Here is a 27,969-nt window from a genome sequence, read left to right on the forward strand (position 1 = left end):
CAGAAAATGTACACAGTATCTTATTTGAAGTGTTTTTTAATATTAAAGTCACTATACATAAAAAATGCCATGTAATAGAATTCCAGTGTATTTTAACATGTACTTTGGAGAGGGGAAGACAGACTGTTTGCTGAGTGCTTCACCTCCCACTAAACACAGTCAGGGAGGTGACTGCATTACAGTGGCAGGTGCAGGTTGTAGCTCATGCAGAAGTTAAATGGTCTCCTGTTCCAAGAAGCATTCACATGCTGCCCGTTCCCCCCCTCGCCCCTGACTTAACCACTATGTTATTGAGTTTCTGAACATCAGTGAATTCTCCCCTTTCTTCCTGGTCCCCCCATATACTGAGGTAAGCTTGTTAAATTTGGAATAGAAAAGCATGAGTTTGTTAGACCTGTCCTAGAGTTAGCTCCTTTGTGAAGTTCACATGCCAGTTCACCAGGCTGTTCCCCCAGCTGTGTTTTTTCTGGAAAAAACATACCTGTTTTGCATCTTTAGTTGCTGTATTGCTGACTGAAGTTTATTCCAGTTATTTTCTATCCCTTGTGCTACAAATAGTTAAAAGCCAGTCTTAGTCTCAGTTTATGTGGTTCATTACTTGAAGACTCCTCTTCAGATGTCTCTTTCGGATTTTGATCATCCACTTAACACTTAACTTAGCAAAGTCTGCTGCCTTAAACAGAGCCAAAAAGATACCGCAAAGAAGAGCAATCATGTTCCAGGGGTTCGCTGTGACAATCTGAAAGAGATTAAAAATATTACTCCCCTCATCTGACTCAGCATACGTTATACCTGTTTAATATTTAAACAATTCCATTTTTCAAACAAGTATTTTGCAGCATATTCATTCCTTCAGGCTGCAAAGATGGCCTGAAGTGCCTTCTCACACCACAGTTTTCCCAATTATTTCCATCGGGAAGAAAACACACTGTACTAGCTCCTAAATTCTTTTTAGACCATTTCAGGATATTGAATTGTTTAAAACTTTAGAAGATAGTTAAATTGCTAATTTTAAGATTATAGATTAAACTTCCCATATTATTTAAAGATTTCCAAAAATCAGCAGTCACTTCAGAGAAGATCTTCCAGAAGACAAAGCTAAAAACAGCAACTACTGGAAAGCTTTAACAAGACAGCATTACAATGCTAAATCAGCTTTTGATGTGGCAACTGTTTCTGCAGAGCTACAGCAAGGATTTGATATATCTGTTTTTAACTACATCTGGCTCAAAAGTAGTTAAGTCTGTTTATAATTTGCAATTCTCCTCGCACCTCTAGGCACAAGGGTGCCTTCCAGGATCTCAGATGAAGCAAGCAGCGCTAGGTGTAGGCAGCAATGAAGTGTCACACAGCTTTGGGGCTCTCCCTGGAGTATGCAATTCTGACAGTCGGCATGAGCGTAGCATCGCTAGGTCACCACCAGAGCCAGAGGTCTTAAACAGGCTTTCTGTATTCATTAATCCTCCTAAAAGCAGCAGCAGTGCTTGTAAACTACAGCCTCTTCTGCAAGAGGAAATGAGCACCCTCAATCCACTGGATCCCAGACAGCTTTCAGCTGTAAGACGGCAGAGGTGAGAGCCCTGTCTGGCAGCGAGGAGTGAGTGGTGCCGGAAACAAGGACCAGCTCCTGAGGCCAAGGAGGTGCCTGCACTGAGGAGGGGGCTGGCCCCAGTGCAGACACGACAGCAGGAATGCAAAGGACCAACTGCCCAATCCTGCCCAGCACGGTCTGCATTCGCACTCTGGCTTTGGGCAAGAAAACAAGCAAGAACTCGGTGGATTTTGCTGGTGATGGACTTTGGGGGTCAGGTAGAGCCATTTTAAATGGATTGTCTGTGTGCACTTTCCCATTCTAAATTTTTCTGGGGAGGGCAAGTGTATCTGATCTTCTCTCCTAGAAAGCTAGGAAAACAAGATCTAGCACACGTGCTTAAAGGGCACGTGCATACCCTTTAAGCACTCCAGTGACTGGGAGTGGTCTCATCTGGCACATCCTACGCCTCTGGCTGCAGCATACTGAGCAAAATTTTGAAGTGCTTTTTGTGCATTTGAATGCAGTACCAAATTCTATTCTAATAACTGAAAAAAAGCCAGTGTGGTTTTTTTATATTATTCTGAGATAAGCCTAGCTTTCTTGCTTGTCAATTTATAAAAAAGTCATTGAATCAGTTTATCCAAGCACGCTTACTTAAGCAAAAAAGTTCAGGCTTGACCTGAAGCTACACTCACTACAGCACAGGGGACACATGCTTTTTCTTAGCCACGTGTACCTCTAGCTGCAAAGAGAATGCTGAGTGTCACCAAGCTAAGGGAAAGGCATCAGATGGTCTGAAATTCTGCTTGAAGTGAGGTAATAGAGGCACATGCACGCACACACAATCTGTGAGCATGTACAGTCAGACAACAATTCAAAAAGGGACTGGTGTTACTCACATCTTGAACAGTCTGTATAAAAGGATCTTTCCATTCGAATACCACAAAAAACAGCTGGTCGCTTCGTCGTTTCGTTCTCTGGTCAATATAGTTAACCACACTAGTCTGGAGAGAGGGAGACAAAACCATGCACGTCACTTCCTTCAGTGGTGTCACGAGTCTTCTGTGCAACAGGAAAGGCTTGTAGAAAGGTGAAAATAGCAGACTGTTTAGGGACTTACAGTTCAGCCTTCCCCTACCTGGAACAATAGGCTCCCAAAACATGGAAAGGGCAGTTCCCTCAGTCTGTCTCATGTTCACGTTCCTTTCCTATTTCTGACTTAGTATGAGTGTTTTACTGTTTTTATGCTGGTAGCGAGGGCCTTTATTTTATTACACGGTTTTTCCCTTCCAAGGAAGGAAACTTAATTTACAAAATTCATTTACTTGGAATAATAAAGCATGTTGAAAGTTCTTGTGAATGAATGCTAAGTTACTCCAGAGAACTACATGGTGGTGGCAGGAAGACTTTTTTTTTTAAATCAGTTACAGAACGAACTAGAAGACATCAGCAAGCACAGAATGAAAATGGAAGGGCAAGAAACCTGGATGTTAACAGAGTTAGCTAATGGGAAGTACAGTTTTAATTGTTACCATCTGAAGCTAGCACTGACCAGCAGAGCACTTTAGCGCAATTCCACCAGGGTACAGGCCAGGATACCAGATCAATGTTACAGCCACATAAAACCATAGCCTTAAGACCCACGATCAGGAAAGTACTAAGACTTCGGGCCTCAGACAAACATTTATCTTGTAACACACCTCCCAGCACAGAGGGGAACTACACAGGGTTTGCACACAGGCACTAACAGCACTGCTTGCATTACCCACCCCCTGCTAGAGGCCCATAAACCGCTCAGGAGCCCGGCAGTTACCTAGCAGGCAAGGGCGCTGGAGCTGAACAAGTGACAGGAGGACTTCTCCAGCCTGCAAAGGAGTATTTATATCTCGGTATGTGCACAAGGGTGTACTGCTGTTCTTCCTACAGTAGTTTAATACTGTACTGGAAGTAATGAATCCAGCAGTACTGCAACTTCATTTCAGGACTGTGACAGGAACTATATATGAAAACAGTGATTCAGCAGATGCTCTCTGAGGGAGGGCCTACTACAAATACATCCCCTCTACCATGGCTTAGTTTCTTTACAAACACTTCAATATTTCTATCAGTGTTCTCCACACACCCTGCCCTGACCAGGTTTTTGGCTGCAAACATGGACAGTGTGTTGTGTTCCTGCTTCTACATTTGGAGTGTATGGGAGCATCCCCACCTCATGTTTTCTGGTCAAGCACCTTTGCTGCAGACTTACCCTATACTTCTACAGCTCATTTAGTTACCGCAGCATATCATCACCCCAGCTACAGTCATCAAGAACACTGCACACCACAAAACAGAGTACACAAAGGTAAATGAAAGCAATGGGAAAGGAAGAAAAGACAAATTATGATTGGGATGGCTAGCAGACCCATCGACTCTGCTATTTGACTTAATATTTATATCCATCTTACTGGTATTCTGTCTCCCAGTTTTAGATTTGAGAGACTAATGGACTTCCTTATGCATTGGAGCAGATGTACTGTCAAACAAAGAGTGCAATTTACATATCAGCTATTTCAACTTCTACTGTATTATTAATAGGGATCTGAAACCCTACTTCATAGTTTTGATTTTTAAAAAAAAACAGACTCCACAAAACCAAAAGAAAACCCACCACAGTGTTCACCTGCCCTCCCTGACTAACAGCTGGACTAAATGGATGCTGAACTTTTTGTGATGATAAACTTTCTGAGTTTGAGTCAGCCTTTTGTTTCCACTTTACAACACGTTAGACTTGGATGCACAAAGGAGGACTTTCAAAAATCCTACACTTCATTAAGTACCAAAGGGCAAGTGATACAGAGCTGTAGGTGATGAAGGACAGACAGACAGGCAACCCCTGTTAGCAGTTACATGGCAGCAGCCGATTCATCCTTCCCTCTCCTCCAAACTAAGGCATTAGTTTAGGACTTGGATGACTTTGGGCTTTGCCTCCTGTCCTCCTAGAGTAGAGCAGGAAGGTACCTGCCTCAGGAACAGTTTTGCTCTTCCCTTAAGGCTTTGTCCCATAAGGCCCTAACTGTGGGTATTAAAGATAGGAGAACTGAAGATTCTGCTTCATTTTCATCTCCACAAAATATTCTTTCCAAGCATAGCACAGACTAAGAGACAATGTTGTCTCTGAAACATTATCTCTGAAGAGGACTATCACTGGGAGCAAGATAGCAAACTCAAAACACAATTAAGTCTCCTGTCCATTAGTATGCACAGAACAAGAATAAAAGTCAAACTCATTTCATCTCTAGCTAAGTTTGCATCTTCCACCTGCGTACTTTCTAGTTTTAAAGGATGCAAGAAGTTAAGTTACTCTATGTTTCTAAGGATACTAAACAGATAAAAATCCTAAACCCAAACAAAAAGCAGACATGAGAAAGCTACAAAGGATCCAAGGCTTATGTTTACCCCTTCATCCTACCATCAGCCCTTGTGGTAACCTAAACAGTACCTCTTTCCAATACTAGCTATTAGACAATTCCTTTGGCAATCGTTCCCCACCTTGAACTAAATGTAGCTGTGTTAGTATTTCTATGTCAGTCCCTAAGGCCCCTTAACTCTGACTACAGCTGTCACTAACAGATTCAAGGTCTGGATTTTCTGGACTCCCCATTAGCAGATGCTTTCCTGAGATGTGTCACTAGGCCAAACTAACAGCCACGCACATCAAGACATTTATGCTTTTGCAGAACCTCTCCGTGTTAAGAAAGAATCCAAGTAACTGTACAGCCAAAACCGCTCAGTGGCAAGTGGCATAATGGATGCAATGAAACAAGCTCCTGATGCTTCACTTAACCAACCCACCCACCCTTCTTCCAACACATATTGCAATTTGCTCCAAGAACTGGTTCTGTTGGCTAGTTATCATTAAAACCACAGCAGTAACTAGTTCTTAAGAAACTGATAGGTCCCAAAAAAACCTCTTCCTGATGATTTTTTTTTTTTACCTCTTGTTTGAATTCAACAGTCTCACTACCATCTTCTTCTTTTGTTTTCACCAAGGACATCTTGACCCAAGTTCGAAAGCCTCCGGAAAACTTCCAGCTGGAGTATGAACTTTCACAGTCCTTCATGAATTCTGCTTTTTCTGGACTAAAGGAAAAGGACCGTTACATTCCTGACCAAACTCAGAACAATGCTTGAGCACTGTAGGCAGGAGAACGTCAGACCTACAGGCACTTTACAATGTGTTCCCAATTCCCTTTATATTTCAACTGCTAAAATTCAACATCCCTAAAACATTGAGAGCAGTGATGTTTTCATTAATGGTAGCACTTGTACTCATGTGTTCCTAACCGCAGAAGACTTACCTGGTACCCTACTGCCCCGGAGCTCTGCCTGCCCCTCCCGGTTGTTCTGCCTCAGAGGGGAGCTTCGTTCTGCTCACCTGTCACCTCTGGGACAGAAAGGAGCAGAGCCAGGACCCCAGGAAACAACTCACCACAATGGTAGGAAGCAAAGCAATGGAAGGAATAGCCTAGAGGCAGGACAGGCTGCTTCACCCCACTTCTGGGATGCAAATAAATTGTTTGCAATACAGGCATGCTTAAAACACTTCAAAATTTACATTTAGCTCTTCCCTATTATTTTGGGACCAATATACCTTTGGTGTAAGGCTCCCATCTGCCATAACACAGCTGTTTTCCCAACATACGATCACAGATACTTGTAGCTCCAGAGCAGCAGGATTGCTTTGTCTTTTTTTTTTAATATTATTAATCCTGTGATCATAATCCATTTTAAGGCCTCTAATACGCCTCACACCACAAGTGGTAAAGAGGCAGCTCTAAGGCATATCTGGTCTCCATCCTGTCTCTACCAACTGCACAGGACACAGTGTATTAACCATGCTATTTACTTGGAGCTCCTCAGCACTGTGAGTTTAGCCACTTCCATGTAATCTCTGTGAATAAGCCTGGCCCTCCAGCTGCTTTTTGCAACAAGGTTTCATTTGAGATGAAGGACTAAACCACTGTGATGAGTCATGAATCACTCAAGTACAGACTGCTGATTTTTTACTGAAGATAGATTTCAGGTTGCAGAGATATGTCAGGGTATGCTGGTCCTTGAGACAAGGGAAAGGGTTTTGACTCAGATTAAATCCATCTTCCTAGGTCAAGGGAAAGAGTATTTTGCTCATATGGCAGAGGGTGTGCACAGCTAGGTCTGTTGAGAGCTTAAGGTATTTTGGTCTTTTGAAGAAAGACGCAAAGAAGTGAGGAGGAAAAGCAGAGCTGGAGAAGCAAGCTCTCGTCCCAAAGAACAGACCAATCAGGAAGATTTATCTGGTACCAGCACTGGGTGGATCTGCACTTTTCCTGTCTTTTCCCTTACTTTTCAGAATGGGGGCGCCTTCCTGCCAACCAAGATGTCTTGTCTAAAAGGCAGCAAGAACATGGACTGACAAAAAGTGTATCATACCGATGGCTACTCTGTACTATGCCGCCTGTTCAGGCTTAACAGATGAACATACAAAAATTCATAGGAAGGCAAAACCTGGCAAAGCCATTGCTCTTAAGTCAGGGCTTCAGGTGATGGGCTCAAACACAGAACTCCATTGTGCATACAAACAGAAAGGAGAAACATTTCTGGAAAGAAAAACTAATACACTTTGCTACCCATCAAGACAGGTGATATTCCAAGAGTGTTACGGATTTGTGACATGAGCTGCTTGTTTAGTGACCCCAGAGCAGTGCAGCTCTCTAACCCTCACAAGAAAGACATGAGCACAGCATCAGAACAAAGCCCTCTGCCTGACTGCTCCTCCCCATACAAACCAGTGACAAAGGAAGCCCAAATCTGACCACGATTTCTTCCCCCTTCAGTAAGCAGATTCAGCGGCAGCTGATGGGACAGTATGGAAGAGCACGGTGCTTTGCTGCTCAGAGGAACATACACAATTAGCACTCTGCCAGCCAGTCATATGGCTAATGCATGATTAAATACAGCATCCTAGAAAAGCTTTCCAAACCAACATGGAAAATTGAGGCAGGAAGTTGTGACACAGAGCTGGACATTACAGCTACAACTTACATGGTAAGCAGTCAGCAGTAATATACTTTGCCTTCAATGGTAATTATAGGCTTGAAAAAGAAAGATTAATAATATCTTAGAAGCTGTGGAGAAGCGATCCGAGAAGGCATCTCCTCGTATGTGCCCATAATCCAGACTGCTGCCAGAGTCAGGGGAAAAAAAAACCAAACCAGGGAGCAGAGCAGAAAGGCACACGGTTTGCACAAATGATAGCAGAGGGCAAATAGCGCAGCTTAAAAGCCACACACAACTAAGCAAACAAGACAGACAAGGGATTTTAATCTGAACAATTCTCCAGCCAGAGTGTTGCTTTTAATTCCCTCATCACCCCAAAGACAGGCAACCAGCAACGGCTGCACCTTTTTTTTTTTTGGCTGTTCAGCAAGAAGTTCTACCTGTTAGTGTCCTTTAGATGGATGGGTAAGATTCCTGGGATACTCCACACCAGGCTCTCCCAAGATATTAATGGTACCTCAGGACCATTCAAAAATTCCTACATCACAGCAGAGAATGCAGGAGGCCACTGTCTCACTCAGGTGAACCTCAGAGCCCTGGTCTCCCCACAGCCAATGCTCCCTGCTAACCAGTAATAGTTCAGACAACTCCAGGGAACCCTCTGCCCCAGCATGCGCTGATCCATGTCAGACCACGAGAGGTTGTATTGGTCCCAGCTCTGGGAGCTGCTCACCTAATTCTGGTCTGGGCTCCAGCTCAGCAGTGGATCCTTCTAATGCTGATCTCTATGGAGCAACCCACAGAGCCAGAGGCAGCTGAGGACGTCCCACCAGCAGATTCTAATGCAACAGCAAGAGCCAAAACCACGAACGAGTCAAACCCCATTTGCGTTTATTGCTTTTGCCTTCCTCTACACTGAGGACCTCTCATGCAGCCATGGGATCTAATAAAGGGTCAGATGGTGTGGTACCAGAAGTCTCAACCCTTCTATGTTATAATTTATTCCTCTGCACACAGCAAATCATACCAGAAATGTGAACATGGAGCTTTGTTTAGACCCTTAAATAATCTGACCTGTTCAGGCTGGTATTCATCCTCTCACATGACCATATGTTATTTTACATGCTATGCTAACAATAGTTTGTAGTATGTTCAAAGGTTTTTCTTAAACCCATGTATTATCCTAATGACAGTTCAGGAAAGGAACTTGTATTTTTAGCTACACTTTTTTTGTAATTTGCAAGGGTTTCATTATTTCCTTCCCTCCAATTAATATGGTACAGACAGCAGCTGCCACTGTCGGGAGAAAAGGAAAATGAGGGAGAAAAAACAGCCAGTGGCAGTATCCCTCCAACTCACAGGCCAACAATATCACACAGCTCAGCAGTGTTCTGTGAAGACTGGAACAAAACTAGCAAGCAGTGCCAGTTTCATGCAGTCTGTGAATGCAATTTTAACAGAAGAGCTGCAAAGAATAAAACCCTTGACAGAAACAACTGGACCTCACTTGAGTCCTCGCCACTTGCTATGCCTCAAAAACCCTTAAAGACACAAGCCTCCAGATGACATTTTCATTACTGCTTATGGCTGCTGCTTGCAGCAGCCTTCAGAGATACAATTCTTGCTATTTAAAGCAGAAGTGAGCTGTGCATAACACTGTCTACAGAGAAACCACTGGTAGATACTGCAGGACTCCTCTCAACAATGTCAAGGGGTTTTGGGTTGTGATTGAAGATGATGGAATACCCTACACATATTTTGCAGCAGCCTGCCTGCTCAGCCCAATCCAAGCTGTTTTCAGCCATAATTACCTTTACAGGTTTTGCCATCTCATGAGTTTTAGCATATATCTCAACAACTCTGCTAATGCTTCACATGAATTGCTGGACACAGTGCTAATAGTATGCTCTCATAACCACACATAAAGCTAGTAATACAAAGAAATATAGTTAATTTTTCAACAAATCAATCCAGGGATCTGATCTTTAAAGTAATTGCTTTAAAAAATTTAAAAATGTATGGAAACATTGGTGCCCTCTGTACACTTCCTGAGCACGCTGCCCAGGACAGCCCACTTCTTGATCACCCACAGCAGCAGAGAGAGGTAAGCCAGCACAAATCTCAAACTTTTAGAAAGTACAGCAACAAATGGCTGAAGGACAGGTTTTGTCACTGAAAAAGTCCTCAATTCATTTTCTAAAAAGTAAGACTAGTAACCCAAGATGTGAAAGAGCATCAATGTTAACCCAAACATTAAAAAAAAAAGGAAAATATAATAGAAAAGCCTGTCTGTTTTTTACTAAAAAAGCCCTGCTTTCAGAGGTATTGCTGTAGCAAGTTCAATGCAGTTACAGCCTCATCCCTTTACATACCTGTTGATGAACTCTTGGAAAGAAGAAAACAGAAGGTAGTCAATGGCACTAAAGTCTTGGTCTGTTCCATTTAAATGAAACTGCAAAAACACCAGTTCCTTTTTCTTCACATCACGAGGGCCTTGAACAACCAAAGCATTTTTCTGTAAGCAAAGAGAGAGACAGTGAGAGTAGCAAAGGAATCCTCATTTCATGTTCACGAATTTGCCATCCGTCACTAATACTCTATAGAAATCTAATACACACTGAGATTTTCTTGGCCACTACTAAGTATATGTCTATTAAAACATCTAACAAGAATGCCAGTTGAATCCTTCTTTTTAGTTTAAAAATGAAGTCTTTACATCAAGATTTTTTAATTAGTGTTTTTCTAAGAAATCTACTTTAGTTCTATCACAGTCCTTTGGGTTCACATGGAATTACTAGTCAAGGCCCTGCAACCTGCATTCTGCAGAAGGACAATCAAAACTGTTTTGACATTAAAGTCCAGAAACTTTCATCTCTTGGCACGAAACAAGTTAATGTGGACTCTGAACACTGGGTTTCTCCTTGAGAAAGGAACAGTTTCACAGTCCCTAGCACTTCAAGTAAGCTGCTGAAAGGAAAAAAACCAAAACCAACAAAAAATGCTAGCAGGCAGACTACAACCTGAAGTAGTGCAGGCGTTACATCGAACAGCAAGCTCCTGCTTGCAAAAGGACTCAGCCAATTTGAACAGGGCTCTACATCGTTCAGAGGTCCCTGCCTCAGTGCCTCTCCATTCCACCGCAGGACCAGAGCCTACTGAAACAGCAAGCTTCTAAATGAACCTACCGCGCAGCATAAAATGCACATTCTTAAGTTTGTTAAAAGATGCAAAAAGAGCATATTAGTGGCAGAAATTAAATTAGACTTGCACTTCAAATATAACTTTCGAATATACTAAGGAGCTGCTTCCCAGAAAGAAATGGTTACTAAAGGCAAAACATGAAGAGGAAAAATGTTGACCAAACAGGCACCTAGACTGTTCACTTGTTCACGTTTAGTCTCCTTAAAATCAGTCTCAGCGATCACTTTGGATACAAATTACAGTATTAATACTTTATTTTTTGAGCATTTATTTGTATAGAAGCTAGATTCCCTGCATTTTTAAGGGCAATTTAAGACAGGCTATCACTCAATGTACCCATCTTATTGGCTCACAGCATTTCAGTGTAATAAAACCCTTGGTGCCCAGTTAAGATTTTTCCAAGTGTGACAAAAATAGCATGTAATTCCCAGCAAACACACAAAAAGAGATATCCATTAAAGCTATCCTGCTTTAATGGAGTAACTGCTACAGCTTTCAGAGCTAGATTTACTATACCAAGGAATATGCTTGCCAGTTCATTTAGGAGAGGAATGAAGCAAGCATTTCATTGTGAAAAATTACTTTTTTTGTCACGTTGAGGTTTTCATGCTGCACGCACCCGCATGACAGCTGATCATCCATAACACACATACACACAATGCATTTTACATTTCTGAAAACAAAAGAACAGATGGTTTGGGAAAAAAAAACTAGAAGCAAGAATTCTTTGCAGCACTAAGTAAATATTTTTACTTTCAAATACCATTATGAGCAGAAAAGCCCCACCGAATAAGCTTTGTTCTATTATATTATTATTACCATAGTTTGATTAGTAAAAGGATCTGTGTAGTTGATTCTCTGAGTGGTGCACTCAATGTCTCCTGGCTGACCTGGGTTTATCAGAGGTGGTATGTGATCATAGTAATGATGCTTGCAGCTAAGCAGCTGAGCCTTGCCTGGGTAAAAGGCAATACCTGTTTTGGGAGAAAAACATAGAAGAAAGCTGATTTCTTTCCCAAGTACATAGATTTTCATGCTGGGATTTAATCCCACAGGGTACTGAGCTATCCTCAAGATTCAGCAGAACAATCAAATTAAAACATGTGCTTCAACATTTTTCTGGAGCAGGACAACAGTGCCAGCTGCATCAAGACAGAACCCCCACAATGCGTTTAAAAAAAAATCAGGGTTCATGTTCTGTTATGACAATTCAGGGTTCACAGAAGCTACTGAGTTGCCCTGGTCTTCCCACAAGCCCGTGGCACATACATCAGTCCCTCTGGTCCCAAATGAAATGAATGCATAAAGTAAGTTAGGAGACTGGTGAAGTCAAACGGGACATGTAGCGCTTCAGCATGTACGTATTTTCAGATATTATCATTTAACATGCCAAATTTTAATTGTAAATAACGCATGTACTATACATGGCAGATCAAAGACAGCTGGCTGGTCTAATAAAAGTGAGAAGATGCTCTTCAAAACATCTAGCACCTGCTGTTCACTGAATACAATGTCACAATAAAAATCAAAGCCATCAAACAAGTGCTAACTGTTAGTATCCCTTATTATTTATATCACTAGGTGGGTAGGCTACTACCTCACCTGTATGGAAATTCACATGTACCATAAATCTACAGTTTCAGACCCAGAGCATGCATTAAAATAAAAACCAAACCTCAGTCACCTCAGCTGTAGAAGGCTAGCAAAATAAAAGGCCCAAACCCCCAAATCCTGTTATGCCACATTTAGTATTGGAAACAAGCTTGCTTGAAGATAATCTAGACCAACTACCAAAACCAAGTAGATTTCACTTATTAGATATGATTAACTCACACAACTGAGATGACCTGTCCGCCAAAATGCAAGATGTCAAAGCAGTCAGCACATCTCAGTCTAAAAATGCTTTATCCCTTTCTTCAGTGCTCCACACTTGCAACTTGCCATCTCATCACTTTAATAGAGCAATGAAGTAAAGGGCTATGTTAATTTACGTTCTCTGATCTGGCAGGGAGCCCTGCAAATACTTTTGGATTTATATGTATGTTGCTCTGCTTCTTCAAATGACATTTTCTTCCTGTTGCTGTATGAAAAGCTCGTGTAAGGGGGGAAAAAAAAAAAAGGCGAGGGAGGGGGTGGAAAGCCTGCCCTTAGGGTCAGATCCATAAGGTCCAAACACAAGGACCTACTTAGAGAGCTGAGCCTAACTGACCATACAGAAAAACGACTACAGGAATATGGCAACAACATGAAACACGCACCTTTCAGCCACAATTCCTAGAGTGGTTATTTGTAAAATGTGGTAACACTTCAAACAAGTGTTATTTTTTTAATTGGAAACTGACCTATTACTGTTTGAGCTGCATTTGCTGCTGCAGCTCAATTTGTGAATGGTTACTGGATAATTAGAAAAAAAATAATGATAGAACTCACTACTCAAAAATGCTTCTGTGGCGTAATCCCTCTTGCAAACTGCAACACAGTTTGCTGATGTCACACTGCATTTTTTATGCCAACCTTGTTCCCTGAATATTTTCATTGCCTACTGATGTAATAACAAGTTGTAAACAATGCGGAACAGAAGCAGAAAGTGGCATTGTGGTTATTTTGTGGTTGGTTTGAGAAATTCACCTTCTTTACTGTCAACAGCATCTCACTGTCTGGTGCAGCACTGAGGTCCTGACACACATCCTATAGGCTATCCTGTTTGAACCATAACAGTTTTGGGACTATTTCCCCAAGGAATTATCTTCTTTCCATATAAGAGGGATCATTCTAGAGTCTGCAAACACTTCTTATCTACCAAATGTTGCATGATGCTCCACAACTACTCTCATTCATGTTACTGCCATGAAAAACCCCAAAATGTGGCCAAAATTTGTCCTACCATATTAACATTTTCATGCAAAGTTAACACAACATAGATTAAAAAAAAAGAGGAAGTGAAAGACCTGGGTCAAAGCATTATATGCACTTTGGGCCCTGGAGAATCAACACCAAAAATGTAGAACAACCCAAGATAAATGTGAGCTATAATTTTGTTCGTTACCAGTCTTACCAGGTGCATCGTACAAGGAGACTTCCTTGTAAGAGACAGACATCACTGGGTGCTTGAGCTTCTCCATGAAGTCACTGATGGTTTGGTAAACAAGGAACACAGCTACAGCCATGAGCAGCAGATAAATAAACAGGAGAATTACTGAAAAAACATTCTTTAGGCAGGTCTTGCTGAAACGCAAAGAAGGGGCAGTAGTACCCAGTTCACTATCTGGAACCAAACAGAATATGAATTAGGACCTTAACATACAGATATTTGGGCTGAATTTATGTACTGTTCATTAAAATATCAATCACTTGAGAGGAAAGTAAGCCTCAAACTCAGTTTTATTTAAAAAAGCCACACAACTATTGCTGGTTTTGATGATCAGTCAGATGCTCCCTTCTCAGGCATGAGAATGGTCCATCCTGAGGACTGATCATGTATCACGCTCATGTAATAATCATCCAAAGATTGTGCCTTTTGCACATGTTGAATTTGGCACTCTGCTTAAGGACACAGCAGGCATGAAACAAGATTTATTTTCAAGAAGGACAACTCAGAAACAAAGTTAAAAGTTCATAAGAAAAAAATATTCTGTGATAGTCAGTCTTCACGGAAAAAACAACTCCTTTCCCCCTTCCCAGTCGGAAGTGATTCTTACACATCAGCATACGCATCAGCAGAGAGATTTAATATCCTAATGTTCTTACACAGCTATCTGCATTGCATCTCTGCCATCATAAAAGTCACTAGATATTTGTTAGCCTCTCATTTTTGGACTCTAGTTCATAATTCCTTGTGCATACTACATAAAGTGTCATTAAAAAATTCCTCCAATTACAGCTACAAAAAGACCGACCCAATTCTCGCAGTCTCCTTCCCTTCAAAGCCGATTCTCTGAAGATCTTCACGCCTGCCTCACTTGTACCCAGACACTGCCTTCCCCATACTCCTTGCATTTGCTGTTTCTTTTTGCAATACTTGTAAGGAAAAAGTTCATGTACTCTTGAGTTACACATCATGGTTTGATTGTGAGCAATATATAGCTGAACACGCAAAAGAAGCTTTAAAACCCAACATATGAAAGGAGATAAGTAGGCATATTTTACTCTGACTTTTCTGTGTCGTGTAACCTAATGAGTCAGGCCCTCCCAGGCCATGCCACTCTCTGCCCTTCAACTGCAACAGCACAGTTTGGTGCTTGTTCCTTACCACAGCAAACACTAGCCTTTTCGTAAATACTTTTGAACACAACCTCTTACGGAAGTTCATGGTCATACACGTGTTCCAAGTTCATTGCCAGGAGATGGCAGCCAAGGAAATTCGGACATTAATAAATTGCACTATTGAAACAAGTGTCTTGAACAACTGCAAAGCATTTAGGGGACACTCATTTCAGGTTGGCTTACCTTAATGCCTACACCTGAGCTGCAATAAGCCCATTTAGCACCACCCCACACTCTCCAAAAGCAGGTCTGAACAGTCTAACTAAAATCTGTTTAAAAGCACAGCTGTTCGATATGGCACCTTGCTCTTGTAAATCTGGCACAGACTTCGCTTGCAATCCACTGCCACCACAGACACTGCAACTCAGGTAAGATACAACGTAAAGGAAGATGAAATAATGAGCTACCTCAGAACCCGATGTGCTGAATCTTCTTTGATTGTCATGAACTGTGCTCAAAGAAATGTTCTCATTTCAATTCTTGGAAAAGCTCCTTGACTTTCCATCAGCAGTTATTCCCCAAAATAAGTAACTTAGTGTTCCGTTTGCTTTCAGAGTGCAATTAAAAAAAAACCCACCAAACCCACACAGGAGCAGCTTATCAGATGCTTAAAATCAGTAATTTCTGCATCAATAGTCTCACCTGGTAAAATAATGGAGCTGGCATCTTCATGAACTTCCATCTCTCCTTCTGTTTCATCTGTTGGGTTTTCAGATACTCGCTCCACATCTTCACTCAGCTGTGTAGTTAAAACAGTGGTTCAATTTCCAAACATGCTCTCAACTTGCTGGAATTTCTATGGTACAAATAAGAGACGCTACAACTAACCAAAAACACAAAAACATGCTCTCAGTCTCAGTGCCCAACTCCGAACAGTGCCCAACATCTGTTTCACTTGTTCACAAAAGCCACATTTATGTAGACCTACAGCTAAAAATGAAGTGACTTGCATGCTGCAAAAAGAGAAAGATGGCACATTAAATTTAACCTACTTCCACCCTGCTGCTTCAACAATAACATCACCTTTTCTTTCAAGATCAAAGTAATTGTTTCCCTGGCAGCTTCAGCTCACTTTGAACCACCAATTAGGGCAATGCCCTCTGAAATAAGCAGCAACTTCGATCTGTCACTCAAGAATGCATTTTTAGGCATAAACAAACCACAGCACGTACCAGCAAACAGAGCATTAGCACTTCTTATAAAGAGGTGCATAACAAGCAAGTTGCATTTTGATAGGTATTAGGGCAAGTAACTCAAACGCAGGTTCAGCCACATAGGCAGGTGGGTCATTTCAAGACAACAGTCAAACATCCCTACATTTCTGGCACTTATTTGAGCTCACTGTACATATTATTATATATTAGTGGTTATGCAACTAATTAGTCTTCCAGTGTTTCTAAAACAGCAACAGAGACCAGATGTTTTCTTGTTTTGCTATTCAGAGCTCTGGGCCCAAACTGCCAAAACACTTCCGTCAAAGTCAGGAGCTTGTCACATCAGATAGTCATCACAGGAGATCATGAAGCATTAGACTTTTTTTTTTCTAATATAAAGTGTCTCCTGAACATTTTTCAAATTTCTTTCATGAGAGGGAACAACATACAAATGACAGCAAGGCAAACTGGGCATAAGCTTCAGCATATCATGTGTTGCACAGTAACTTTCCAAACTAAACATTCACAGCATCACCTACCTAATTAGGCAAGAGAGATCAGCTTTGTTCCTATTTCAAGGAAAATGGGAGCACAGTTAATGCAGCAGCCATCCTGAATGCTATTGAAATTTACACCCCCAACTTACTCAACAGTAAAGCACACGTATCCATAAGGAAGTGCTTTTCTTTCACCCAACCTTAATTCAGTCTTGAAGTCATCATCATTATACCACTAACGGATCATCATTTGCACTTATTAGGAAAGAGTTCATTCATTTTACATCTTCAAAGTCTGACATAAAGTCTCCATCACCTCCCGTCATATTTCTGCATTCATTTCCACCGCACAAAGCAAGTTGAAAGCAGTTATCCAGTTGTTTTTAAATGCTTTGCACATAAATAAAGCATGATTTCCCATGGCATGAGGCATGGAGTGAACAGGTAACTAATAGGCATAAGTCAACTCATTTGCAGGAGACTTACCAGGGTCCAACTGAAGATACTTTTTAAATTATCTTCATAAAATATGGGAAAATTAAGACTCTGCTCCTTTTTGTAGAACCACACCAGTTTTACTTCTTTACCTGACCCAAGACAAGGTGTTCTGAAGCAGGAAAAGTATTCACTGTTCCTCTTGTACTGGTTACACTAAATCACCTAGGAAGCCAGTTCAAATTACGCTCATGCAAATTCCTTACACCAGAACTGATCCAAAAAGTTTAACATAAGGTGCAAAGTCACTGCGGTTTCTCAGCCGACTCCTACACCTCTCTGGTTCAGCCATGGCTCCCCAGCTACAGGCACCTCATCAACTGAGGTTATGTAGAGGGTAAGCGATTCCTATTCCTGACAGCAAGGAGATCCCAACACGGGTTTAAACAAGAACACAATACACAACATTTCCTTTCTTCTCAAGAGGACCTACAGTGACTTTTCAACACGTAGGAAAAGAGAAGAAAAACTCAGAAAATGTAACCTTTGAACATGCCTTAGGAACAAAAAAAACCCCAAACAATACGCAACTGTTTTCTTATCTCTGCTCACAAGGCAGACTGTTTCATAAGCTTCTCACATCAAACCAGTGAAGGATGGCTAGTCAAAAGCAGGAGTGCTAACATTGCCTCAGGTGCAGTGAGTGGATTGAGACCCCCTAAAAACAAGTAATTTCACTGCAAATCCTGAAAACCTGACTTGACAAAAGGTGAAGTTGCATAAACCCTCTGAGGCCACTAAAAGCCTAGCGCTGCTCACAGCTCAGCCACCACGTTCACAGCGTACAGCATGCAGCACAGTGACTCTACAAGACACAGCAGCACAGCCCTACAAACCCAACAGCTCAGAGACTTACTACGCGACAGTCCTCTACAGCTGTAAAGCCAGTGCAGTGTTACCATGTGACAGCTAATTCTAGTTTCTCCACACTTGACAGAATCCCCAAATCAAGGCAACTGGCAACACTGAGCCTGGCACATGGCAAGTGTGTTTACCCTCACAGGCCAGCTCTTCCTACGTTTTGTTTTTGATAAAAAGGTGAAGCACGGTGCTAATGCAGAAGGAACATAAACTTGCACAGCAATTAAGCTTGCAACAGGATGCAGAGATAGGATAGGATGTCAAGAGCAGAAAGGGCACGAAACAAGACCTCTGGGCTCTGCACGTGCAGCTGAGTGAGAAACAACTGCAGGAACCCGCTTGCGACCCAGCAGTTCCTTTTCAGTCCTGCACGCAGAAAGGCACCAGATAAAGAGAAGCTCAGAAAAGGCAATTCCAGGCATTTCAGCACCCCTGCTAGGGAGGGGGGGAGCACCACAGACTGCGCCAGGTACTGGAGAAGGGACGGAAATGTGACCGTTGCACACACTTACCATCTAGTCTTGCACCACGGTGTCTGGGACAATCCCAAACACACAGAGCAGTGTCAGTGGTGGCTGACACACAAGGCAGAAGTGTAGCCTACATAGTCCCATCCATACTTCAGGCATCCATGTGACTTCATTAACTCTCTCAAGTACCTCCCCTAAATACAAGCTCTTACACAAGTTCATTTCATCCCGATAATCATGGGATAAAACCTTCCTACTGGATAAAACCCTCGTGAATAAACAGAGAACTTACCTGTACAAGCCTTTTACTGGTCCACTCATTCATCACCCTCCAATGCCTTCCAGCGTGGCACAAAAACCAGAAGCTGAGACTAAACAGGCAGTACTAAACTAAACTAGAACGTATTAAAACAGAGCCCCAAACTACCCATCACACACAGAGGAAGGCAAACACCTGCATTCCTTTGGCCTGCAAGATGCAAACAGAAGCGACCTGCTGCAAGTCTCCACCGCTGCTGAAGTTGGCACAAATAGCTCTTAGCTCCAGCGGGAGAGACAGGAACGAGCAAGGAATCGCGGTTGCTGGAGCCTATAGGTCGATAGGCGGGCTGGGCGCTGCCTCGGGCCCTCGCCAGGATGATAACGCCGCCTTCCGTGCCCTACGGGGGAGCTCCGGTACCCGAGTCGCCTCTCAGGCCCGACAGACCACCTCCTCGCTACCGGGGTTACGGAGCTCGCCGGCCAGCCCCACCCAGCTCACGCAATTAAACGGTATCGCTGCCGATTATCCGACCGACTTTTACAGGTAAAACGTGAAACTACGCGCGCCTGAAACAGCCGTTTCTCTCTGGCGAGCGCAGACGCAGTCTGAGGTGCCGGTTACCCGGCGGGAAGGCGGCAGGCGGCAGCGCCGGGCACACCCGGCAACACCCACCCGGCCGGGGGTCGCCCCGGCCCCTCCCAGCGAGCTGGGACCCGCCGGCCAGTAGCCTTGCCCCGACCCCCAACCCACCCCGTACCTCCTGGTAGGATGCGGAGACCTCTGGTCTGAGCATGGCATCGACGGCAGGGAGCGGGGGGAGGAGGGGGGGGGGCGGCCCAGCCGCACCCCAGGGGACGGCGACACGGCGACCGAGCCCAGCCGAGCCGCCCTGCCCGGGCAGGGCCACGCAGGCGCCGGGACCCCCAGCCCCCCCCCGGCCGGTTCCCGCCCCCCCCGGCCTCGCCGCAGCAGCGCGGGGGCTGCCGGGAGGCGTAGTCCGGCCTGACGCGCCTTAACAGCGGCCGGGCGACCGTCGGGACGGGGCGGGGCGGCGGGGAAGGGGCGGGGCGGGGCGGGGCGGGGCGGGGCGGGGCGGGGCGGCGGGGAAGGGGCGGGGCGGGCCGGGCCGGGCCCGGCCCGGCCCTCGGCCCGCCGCGGCCGTGGCCACCGTCCTCCTCCGCGTCCGGGCGGCAGGGAGGGAGCGTTACCAGGCGTTGCGTTTATCAGGCGTTTCGAGGCTTGCAGCGCCGTCGGGGAGTCGGGCCCTGTGCCAGCTCCCAGAGCCCGCCGAGAGATTTCTGCTGAGCGGAGCTCTCTTGCTCTAGGCGGTACGAAGCCATCAGATGCAGCGCGGTTGCTCGTCACACGCAGAAGCGGGTTTTTTTGTAAGGTTTATGGAAACGTTTCTCTCTACTGAGAGCAGTTGCTCTGTCTGGTGATGGGGAAATGAGTCTGCTATGCTGTGCGCTTCACAACACCAACTCTCCTATGCAAGAATGAACTAGATGGGAAAAACAACTTAAAACAGTTTTCCCAGCTCTCCTCAAGATGCACACTGTATTACTTTTTTAAATTATTTTTTGCAGTTCAAGGCTGCTAGTGGAACACCCAACGGGCTCGCTTGGCAACCAGACAAAACTTCTGCCAGGCTCCTACAAATTCTCAGCCATGCTGTGCCAGCAGAGAAGCGGCAGCAACGGGGTGCTCCCATTATAAAGAAATAAATTTATAATATATAATAATAAAATAATCGATAAAAGCCAAAACCACGTAAGAGCTGACTCATGAGCCATCCATCCACAAATACGCACGCAGCTTTTCCTTCCCCAGCATGGAAGTCATCGTCACTGTTTCACCGTCAAGTAAAAGCATGCACAACATTTCTTGCAACAAGATGCAACGCTGTAGCGGGGTCCCTCCCTGCTCAGTAGATCATTGCCCTATGCCTTATTGCTCATTTTTCAGATGTCTGTGGTTCAAAGGCAGGCTCTAAATCACCCCCAAATCAATAACAGGTGTTGGCTAGTATTCAGCACTTGCAGCCCTCCCCTGGGGAGACACTAATAAATAATTATTTCAGAGTAAAAGGTAAATCTATAATGTGACTTGAACCAAACCGACAAATTAGACTTTTGCATGTTTCCCAGCGGCATGGGTCTCTATGGCAAGCCACACGGGGTATTTGCAGGCAGAGTAGCCAGGCAAATGGCCAAGCTCTTTCCGGTGCTTAACAGGAGTGTTCAGGAGCTCTTTTGTCCAAAGCCTTACTAAAGGTCTCTTTTCTGCTTGACATTTCTTACCTTTCTTGTAGCATGCAGAGTCTGCAAATGGACTTGATGGACAGCCAGGGTGGGAAGCATGTTCTGAAGCCCAGCTATTGCTTAGGCAGCGTGAGCAAACTTCACTGCTTACACAGAATTGCAGTAACAACTTTGCAAACCTTCACTCTAACAGGACCAATACTCAGCTTGCCAGACCAGACAGCAGCCTGCGGCAAGCAATCAGCTCCCAGACGTCCGCAGCAACTCACCTTCCCCATGCCCTGGCTCTGTAGGCTTGGCCCAGCTCCTCACAGTGGGACATGGCCCCTTGGTTGTCACCCCTGTACTGTGGTGACATGCCCTTGCTCCCCTGTGCTTCTCATCTTGTGCTGCTTTTGTCATCCAGAAAACAACTTTGGAGATGTCGCTTTGGATTAGCAACTTCAGCCGTGCTTATGCCAATGCACAGAAGTGTCTTTGGACAGGCTGCGGAAAAGGGCGTTACCTCAGGCAACATGGAATGGGCGTCCTCCGAGGTGGACGTATGGATTTTATACAAGAAGAGTTTATAAACAATCCTTAAAACAAAGCTCAAAACCATTTCTGTCTCCCCTTTACTGTCCAGATCCTTCTCCAAACTGTTCAGCTTTCACAGCACACTGTGCAAGGAGTGGAGACAGCAAACAGGGATTTGAATTACAGCATGGCAGTCGGGAAGAGCGGGTGCTGCAGCGGCAAACATCCAGACTTTAAATCCTTCAAGCCCTCACCTGCCAGCGCTACAGTGAGGGATGTGAGATATATTTATGTAAATTGTAAGAAGTTTCTAATTTTCTTAATTCTACATAGAATTGCAAACATCCAACTGCTTATTCTTCTGCCAGCCCAGAATGTTTCACCATGCTATATTTATAGCATGGGGAAATCACGTCATTTGAAAATTTCCTATTTATTCTCTCCTTCCTTAGGCTAAAAATGTCAGGGTTTGGTTTGGTTTGGTTGGTTTGTGTGTGTGGTTTTTTGTTGTTGTTGTTGTTAAACTTCAGAGGGGAAAAAGGGTGGAAGTGGAGGAGTCCTTTGCTAGCAGGCGGCGGCGGCGGCGGCGGGACAGGCCGGGCCGGGCGCTGCCCCAGCTCCAGCTCCAGCCCTCAGCCGCCAGCGCCTCACGGGCCCTGCCCTCACGGCTGCCCAGTTCCAGGCCGCCCGGCCCGCAACTCTCCCCACGTACCTCCATTTAACCAAAGCACCGCGGCGCTGGGCCAGCAGCCCTCCTCTCCCGCCGGCCGCCCGGGGCGGGTGATAAGCAGGAGGCGGGCCCGGGGCCGTCCCGTCCCGTCGCCGGCGGCACGGCGCGGCATGGCGGGCGGCGCGGCGGGGCTGCTGCCGCTGGCCGCCCTGCTCGGCTTCCTGCCGGCCGCGGCCCAGCGGCAGCTGCGCTTCAGGCCGCCGGCCGAGGCCCCCGTCCGGCTCTTCACCGAGCCCGAGCTGGCCAGATACGACGGGCAGCAGGTAGGCACGGGGGGCGGGGCCGGGCCCGGCAGGGCCGAGGGCGGCAGGGCCGGCGGGGCGGCACGGCGCACCACCAGTCCTGCCGCCTTCCCTGTGCTCGGTGCCCCGAAACCGCGTTAGAACGTGGCTCCCTCCCGCTCCGCCGCGGTGCGACCCCTTCCCTCCCGGTAACCACGGGCTAACTTGCTTTTGTGGCACTCGCGAGAGGTTTCGTTCGGGTGCTGCTAGCCCGCTCCTCATTTGTCCCGCTGGCAGCTGCTGATCTTGGTCCGCCGGAGTTGCGTACGGACAATTAGATAGCACGTTCCTATTTTGTTCTTTGCCTGCTTGACAAGGTATTCGTGCCAGTGAATTTCAGATTACCAAAAGTTGGAGCCAAAGTAATTTTTTCTCAATAATTCATTAAACCATGCATTTAGACCTTTCCCCCCCCCGTACCAGATTACAGAAGTAACAAAGCAATTTCAGCTTCCAAGTTCTCAGCTTTCTGTGACACAGAGATCTCGGCAGAACTTCACATTCTAAATTACAAAGTCCTATACTGATACACATCTGTCTCCTCTTTTGAAAAACTTGATGGCTGACCTCCTCAGGGTCTTCCCTTGATACTTTCAAGAAACTAACCAGCCTCAGACTAAAAATACACCTTGCACATAAAAGACAACGCAGCAGCACTGGCTTTTAAGTAAAACATATGTCAGCAGATCAGATTTGTGTGTGTTTATGTATTTATCTGTTGTTCTCTTAATCGAATAAAGAATACTGCAGGCCATACAGCCTTTTAGCTTGGGCATTCTGCGTTAGGAACAGAAAGATGCAGTTGATCATCTTCGAGCAGAAGTGTGTGGACAAGAGGTGACTTGCAAGGCGAACATCTCTTCTATGATTATGACATTTAGATTAAAAAGATTCATTCCATATGCTTAAATCCTCAAAAAAAAAAATAATCTCAGGGAGAGTTTAAAGCACAAGCCATTTCAAGAGCGGTAACGTATGTGCTTGTATACACACACAAACAAGAGCAAACATACAACAGAGAATTTAATTCATTGTGTCCTGAGTGGACCGGTTTTCCTGTTCGGATTAGTTGCAGAAACATTTGGATTTCACAGCTAAAACTAGTTGCCTACACTTAAGTGTTGAGGACATATTGATGGCTTGCTTTCCAGGAAGGACAGCCTATTTACCTGGCGGTGAAGGGAGTAGTGTTTGATGTCACTTCTGGAAAAGGTGAGTTTGCTTCTCCTCTACTGTCTGCTTTATTTCCATGCTATTATTCACTCGTGTTTTTAAATATTTCCAAGGTATTAGAAGCCTGCAGTTCACTTGCCACAAAAAGAATATACTTTTTTCTTTTTTAAAAACCTCAATTCTCCTCCTCAGACACCTCTCCCACTGAGGTTTTGTCTAGAACTTACACTGGTTTGAGATTACAGTACATGTAGACAGACAAGTCGGTATAGTCCAGTTAGCTGAGGCGCTGATGACAGGAACGCTGATGACACCTGCCCAGACCCCTGAGTCCTCACCAGGTGTTCGGTCAGGCCACATGGAGGCTGGCGCTACAGCATTTTATTGCACTGGGTGCATGAAGTGGCCAGATCAAAGGTAACTGGGATGTACCCGTAGTGTACTACGCAGTATCAGCATTGCTGCAGCTTCATCTTTTCCTTTTGTGCTGGTGTTTGCTCACCTGTGCTGTCCAGTGGCCTGGTCAAAACTCTTGGAAGAGTTGCTCTGATTTTGAAAGGAGGGCAGGGGGCTGTCATGCACTGTTCCCGGATTGTTATCTGCAGCGAGACAGATTGTCTGTTAACATGCTCCATGACGAGATGCCAGGCCGTTAACGTATACCACAATTTTATTGTATTTTTCACTGTCCTTAAGCAAGTCACTTTAACCTATATAGTAAGCCCAATACATAATAAGACAGAAATGGGTAGAGCAAGGTAAATGAAATTGGGGGAAGGGGAATATGACCTGTTTGGTGGTCCAGTAGTCTGCAGCAAGGTCAAAGGTGATGGGGTCTCAGGCCAGCTGAGAGGGAATTCCACCAAGTTACTCCCATGCCCTGATTTTATAGCTGCTGTGAAGCCCCTATTCCCCACATTGTACTCAGAGTCTTAAACACCGCAACACAGCCTGCTATGACTCTTGGAGCTGAACAGGGGCTGTTTGGGTAGATAAATGAGGGGCAAGGAGGGAGGAAGGCCTCATGGTTCTGTGAAAATGTTCACTCTTCTATAATTTGAAGAAGCCACAGAACTGAACCCTCAACCATGAGTTGTACTTGTGATTAGTGTTTAGTTGCGAGTGGGTGACAGCTACTTGATTCGGTTTAAATACTTCCCAAGGGTGTTCTGTTAGAAACTGTCTAGGCTCTTGACATAAGTTAAGGCCTACTTTTCTGGCAGCTGATAAGCAGTGTAGGGAGTGGCAGAGCCATATTATGGGAGTCGGCACAGTTGGGGGTGGGTGCTAAGCAAGGGGTGACCACCAAGTCTTCACCTAGTTCCGCCCCTCACCTCGGCCTCATCATGGCATTTCCCTCTTCAGCAGACCCCTGACATTAGTCTGGTCCCAGGGTTGGGACCCCACAGGGGCTAAGTAAATTTTTTTCTCCTTTTAAATTTTTTTATTTCATGAGGCTTCTTGTCTTATTGTTTACACCTAACCATTTATTGCCATATTTGCTGTTTGTGCCTTCCCTAAGACCTACAGATGTTTTAATTTGAACTCCTGCTACTTAATCCAGATTTCCTGTAAAACATTTGAAGGGACCATGGGGGTCCTGGACACTGGCCTTATAGTCATCATTAGCAAACTAACAGCTTGTTGCTTTGTTTGTACTAAACTTGTTAATGCTGCTTGTCTGGGCATGCACATTGGCTGATCTTCAAACCCTAAGTTAGACAAGGCTGGCCACTGCAAATTCTGGAGTCCACAAACTTCACACAAGAATGTAAAGCACAGCTCCCTAAATAATAGGTAAATTTTAAGACTGCAGTAGAGGAGTTCAACAGTTGTATCGTATAACCCTACCTCCTGTTTTGTTTTGTTTTGTTTTTAATTATTATCAAAAAGTAGGAAATCAAAAGTCAGTTTTGGAAAGAAGAATCTTAGACTTGTTACATTCAGTTCACTGATGAGTGTAACAGGCTGCTGAAAAGTACAGGCTGAACATACCCCGTACATTGTCAGATCATCACTGGATTATTTTTTTTTAATCTGACAGAGTTTTATGGAAAAGGAGCCCCATACAATGCTTTGGCTGGAAAAGACTCAACAAGAGGAGTTGCAAAGATGTCTCTGGATCCAGCAGATCTTACACATGACACAGTAAGAAAATGGACTATTAGTTTTATTCCATTTTGTAAAGTGTTATTCTTTTGCAAAATGATGAATGATAATATTGATTTATCTGTATTAATTTGATTCACAGCTTTAAAACCAAAATGCATTAATATTCTTTAAATACATAAAATGGCTATGTATTTACTGCTCATGAAAGGTGCAGTGCTAACAGCCTTGAAGAGGAAAGATTTTAATTAATATGTAAGCACATAAAGGGGAAATTACCTGATGTTTAAAAAGATGCTTCCAAAGACAGTAAATTGCTTTCTTTGTCAATTGATTTAGTGTATCCTGTGTCACTCGCATGGCAGTGGATGCTAACCCTGGCTTGTCTGAGGTGTGATTTACTTCTGCAGGGAAAATGGAGATTAATTGTTTGTTTGACCTGAATATATTGAAGTTTTGTCGAGGCTGAATTTGAATAGAAAGAATAAAATGACAGGTTATACCATCAATTTTGTTAATCATGCTCTGCAAAGTAAATGCAAAAGCTGACCCTAAGGTTTATGGTAATCAATATAAAAAAGAAAAATGCATGTAAATATCTGTATTTTAATTTCTTTGAGGCAGGACTTTCATTTCTATATTTCATTTAGGAAGGACTCACAGAAGAAGAACTCAAGTCCCTGGATGATATCTTCAATAACGTTTATAAGGCCAAATATCCAATTGTTGGCTATACTTCTCGACGAATTCTGAATGAGGATGGCAGCCCCAATCTAGACTTTAAACCTGAAGATCAGCCACATTTCAACATTAAAGATGAGTTTTGAGGAACGTTTTTGTACTTAAAGAATGCCTGGGGAGAGGCACAACAGAATATTAGGTTGCTTCCCTATTTTCTGGAGTTTATTACAACAATTGGCTATCATGAGTCAGTTTTCTGTTTAGAAAATACATGTGTGTGTACACATAGTTTACACAGCATTTTTCGTTCCAGGAAACACACAGATCTGTATTACTGTCATACACTTGGGCTCTTTGCTCTGAATTATGGGAATTATTTCATATGAAAGTTCTTTCTGCCTGGGTTTCTCTATTTACAAGCACAAAATGTAAAATTACAGTCCTCAGAAGAGACAAGGAAGTTTTTAATAGTTGAAACATGACTCGTCTTTTTGTAAATCCCAAGTTGTTTCCCACTCCTTGGAAAAGTGGGAATGCATTATCTCGACGAGCTAACATCAATTCTCCATGCTTCAGGTGAGTGTAGGTATCACATGTAAAAACAGGTGTACTAGAGGCATAAATTTTAAAAAGCATTGTAGGATTTATATTTGACAGGTTTGGGAATACCGGATATAAAACCACTCAATCTCCTAAAATGCAGTTACTGTGGAATATTTATGCAAAGCCTACAGCTGTAAACCAAGAAAAATAAATCTTTTTTTTTTCCCCCATAAGAACTACTGTGACATTTTAAGTAAGACTATTATGATGTTAGTTTTGAATAAATGACACTTTAATTTTTTAAAATAATTATCAAAGATGTCATCTATATTAGATTGTGATGATTTCCTTCTAGCTTCCTCCACTCTTTCTCTGACAAAAAAAAAGGAAATGATAGCCCACTGTTTACCACTTACTCTTGTAGCACAAGTTTATTATAGTAGTTTAGCATCCTGTGGATATTGTTAGCATCTTTATACTGACAATTTCAGCTCATTTTTAATTTCTGCTCATTTTCCTTTGTTCTTACCCTGGCTTCATCATTGCTGTTGCAGTGAAGCGTGCATTTATCTTCCTCTTCCTTTTAACCTAATATAAACCTGGAGATCCTGTGGGGTGAAAGCAGACCCCCTTTGTCACGTTTCTCTGGCAGTTTCAGCACCAAAAGGACCATAAAAGCATGTGCTGCATAAATTGCTGCTAACCACTGACTTTCGCTAACTTAAGCAGAATGTAAATTGTCATGTACATGGATTTATCTGCCACTGTGACAGGTTGAATTGATGTGGAAAAACTGAGCAGCTGCTCCCAATTCTATATTAATAATAGAATAAAAGTCAGTTCTTTAGCATTTTGGCCATTTTCTGTGAAGGAAAGATTTTATTAGATGATTCTCCACTTCATGTTTTGCAGGGGACAGC

General features: G+C 43.8%; 2 protein-coding genes across 8 annotated transcripts; one reads left to right on the forward strand and one right to left on the reverse strand.

Annotated features, from left to right (window-relative positions):
* On the reverse strand, window positions 1-22,447 carry PACC1 (proton activated chloride channel 1). 7 transcript variants are annotated; one of them, XM_064446193.1, is made up of 9 exons: window positions 21,286-21,845; window positions 19,964-20,256; window positions 15,659-15,755; window positions 13,809-14,018; window positions 11,573-11,727; window positions 9,925-10,067; window positions 5,512-5,656; window positions 2,434-2,538; window positions 2-739 (listed from the first exon to the last, which is right to left on the reverse strand). In XM_064446193.1, exons 3-9 carry the CDS (start codon window positions 15,696-15,698, stop codon window positions 578-580), a joined length of 960 nt encoding a protein of 319 aa, XP_064302263.1. In that variant the 5' UTR covers window positions 15,699-15,755; window positions 19,964-20,256; window positions 21,286-21,845; the 3' UTR covers window positions 2-577. The 7 variants fall into 7 exon arrangements, with proteins under 7 accessions (XP_064302266.1, XP_064302263.1, XP_064302260.1 ...); XM_064446190.1 differs by lacking the exons at window positions 19,964-20,256; window positions 21,286-21,845 and adding an exon at window positions 22,245-22,447; XM_064446194.1 differs by lacking the exons at window positions 19,964-20,256; window positions 21,286-21,845 and adding an exon at window positions 19,513-19,803 and having other exon boundaries at window positions 13,809-13,910.
* Window positions 21,977-27,277, forward strand: NENF (neudesin neurotrophic factor). The gene is made up of 4 exons (XM_064446197.1): window positions 21,977-22,525; window positions 23,695-23,755; window positions 25,761-25,864; window positions 26,476-27,277. The coding sequence occupies exons 1-4, from the start codon at window positions 21,992-21,994 to the stop codon at window positions 26,650-26,652; spliced, it is 876 nt and encodes a 291-aa protein (XP_064302267.1). The 5' UTR covers window positions 21,977-21,991; the 3' UTR covers window positions 26,653-27,277.
* The last annotated feature ends 692 nt before the right edge of the window (window positions 27,278-27,969 follow it).

The sequence above is a fragment of the Phalacrocorax carbo genome, chromosome 3, assembly GCF_963921805.1.
Source record: "Phalacrocorax carbo chromosome 3, bPhaCar2.1, whole genome shotgun sequence".
Lineage (NCBI taxonomy): Eukaryota > Metazoa > Chordata > Aves > Suliformes > Phalacrocoracidae > Phalacrocorax > Phalacrocorax carbo.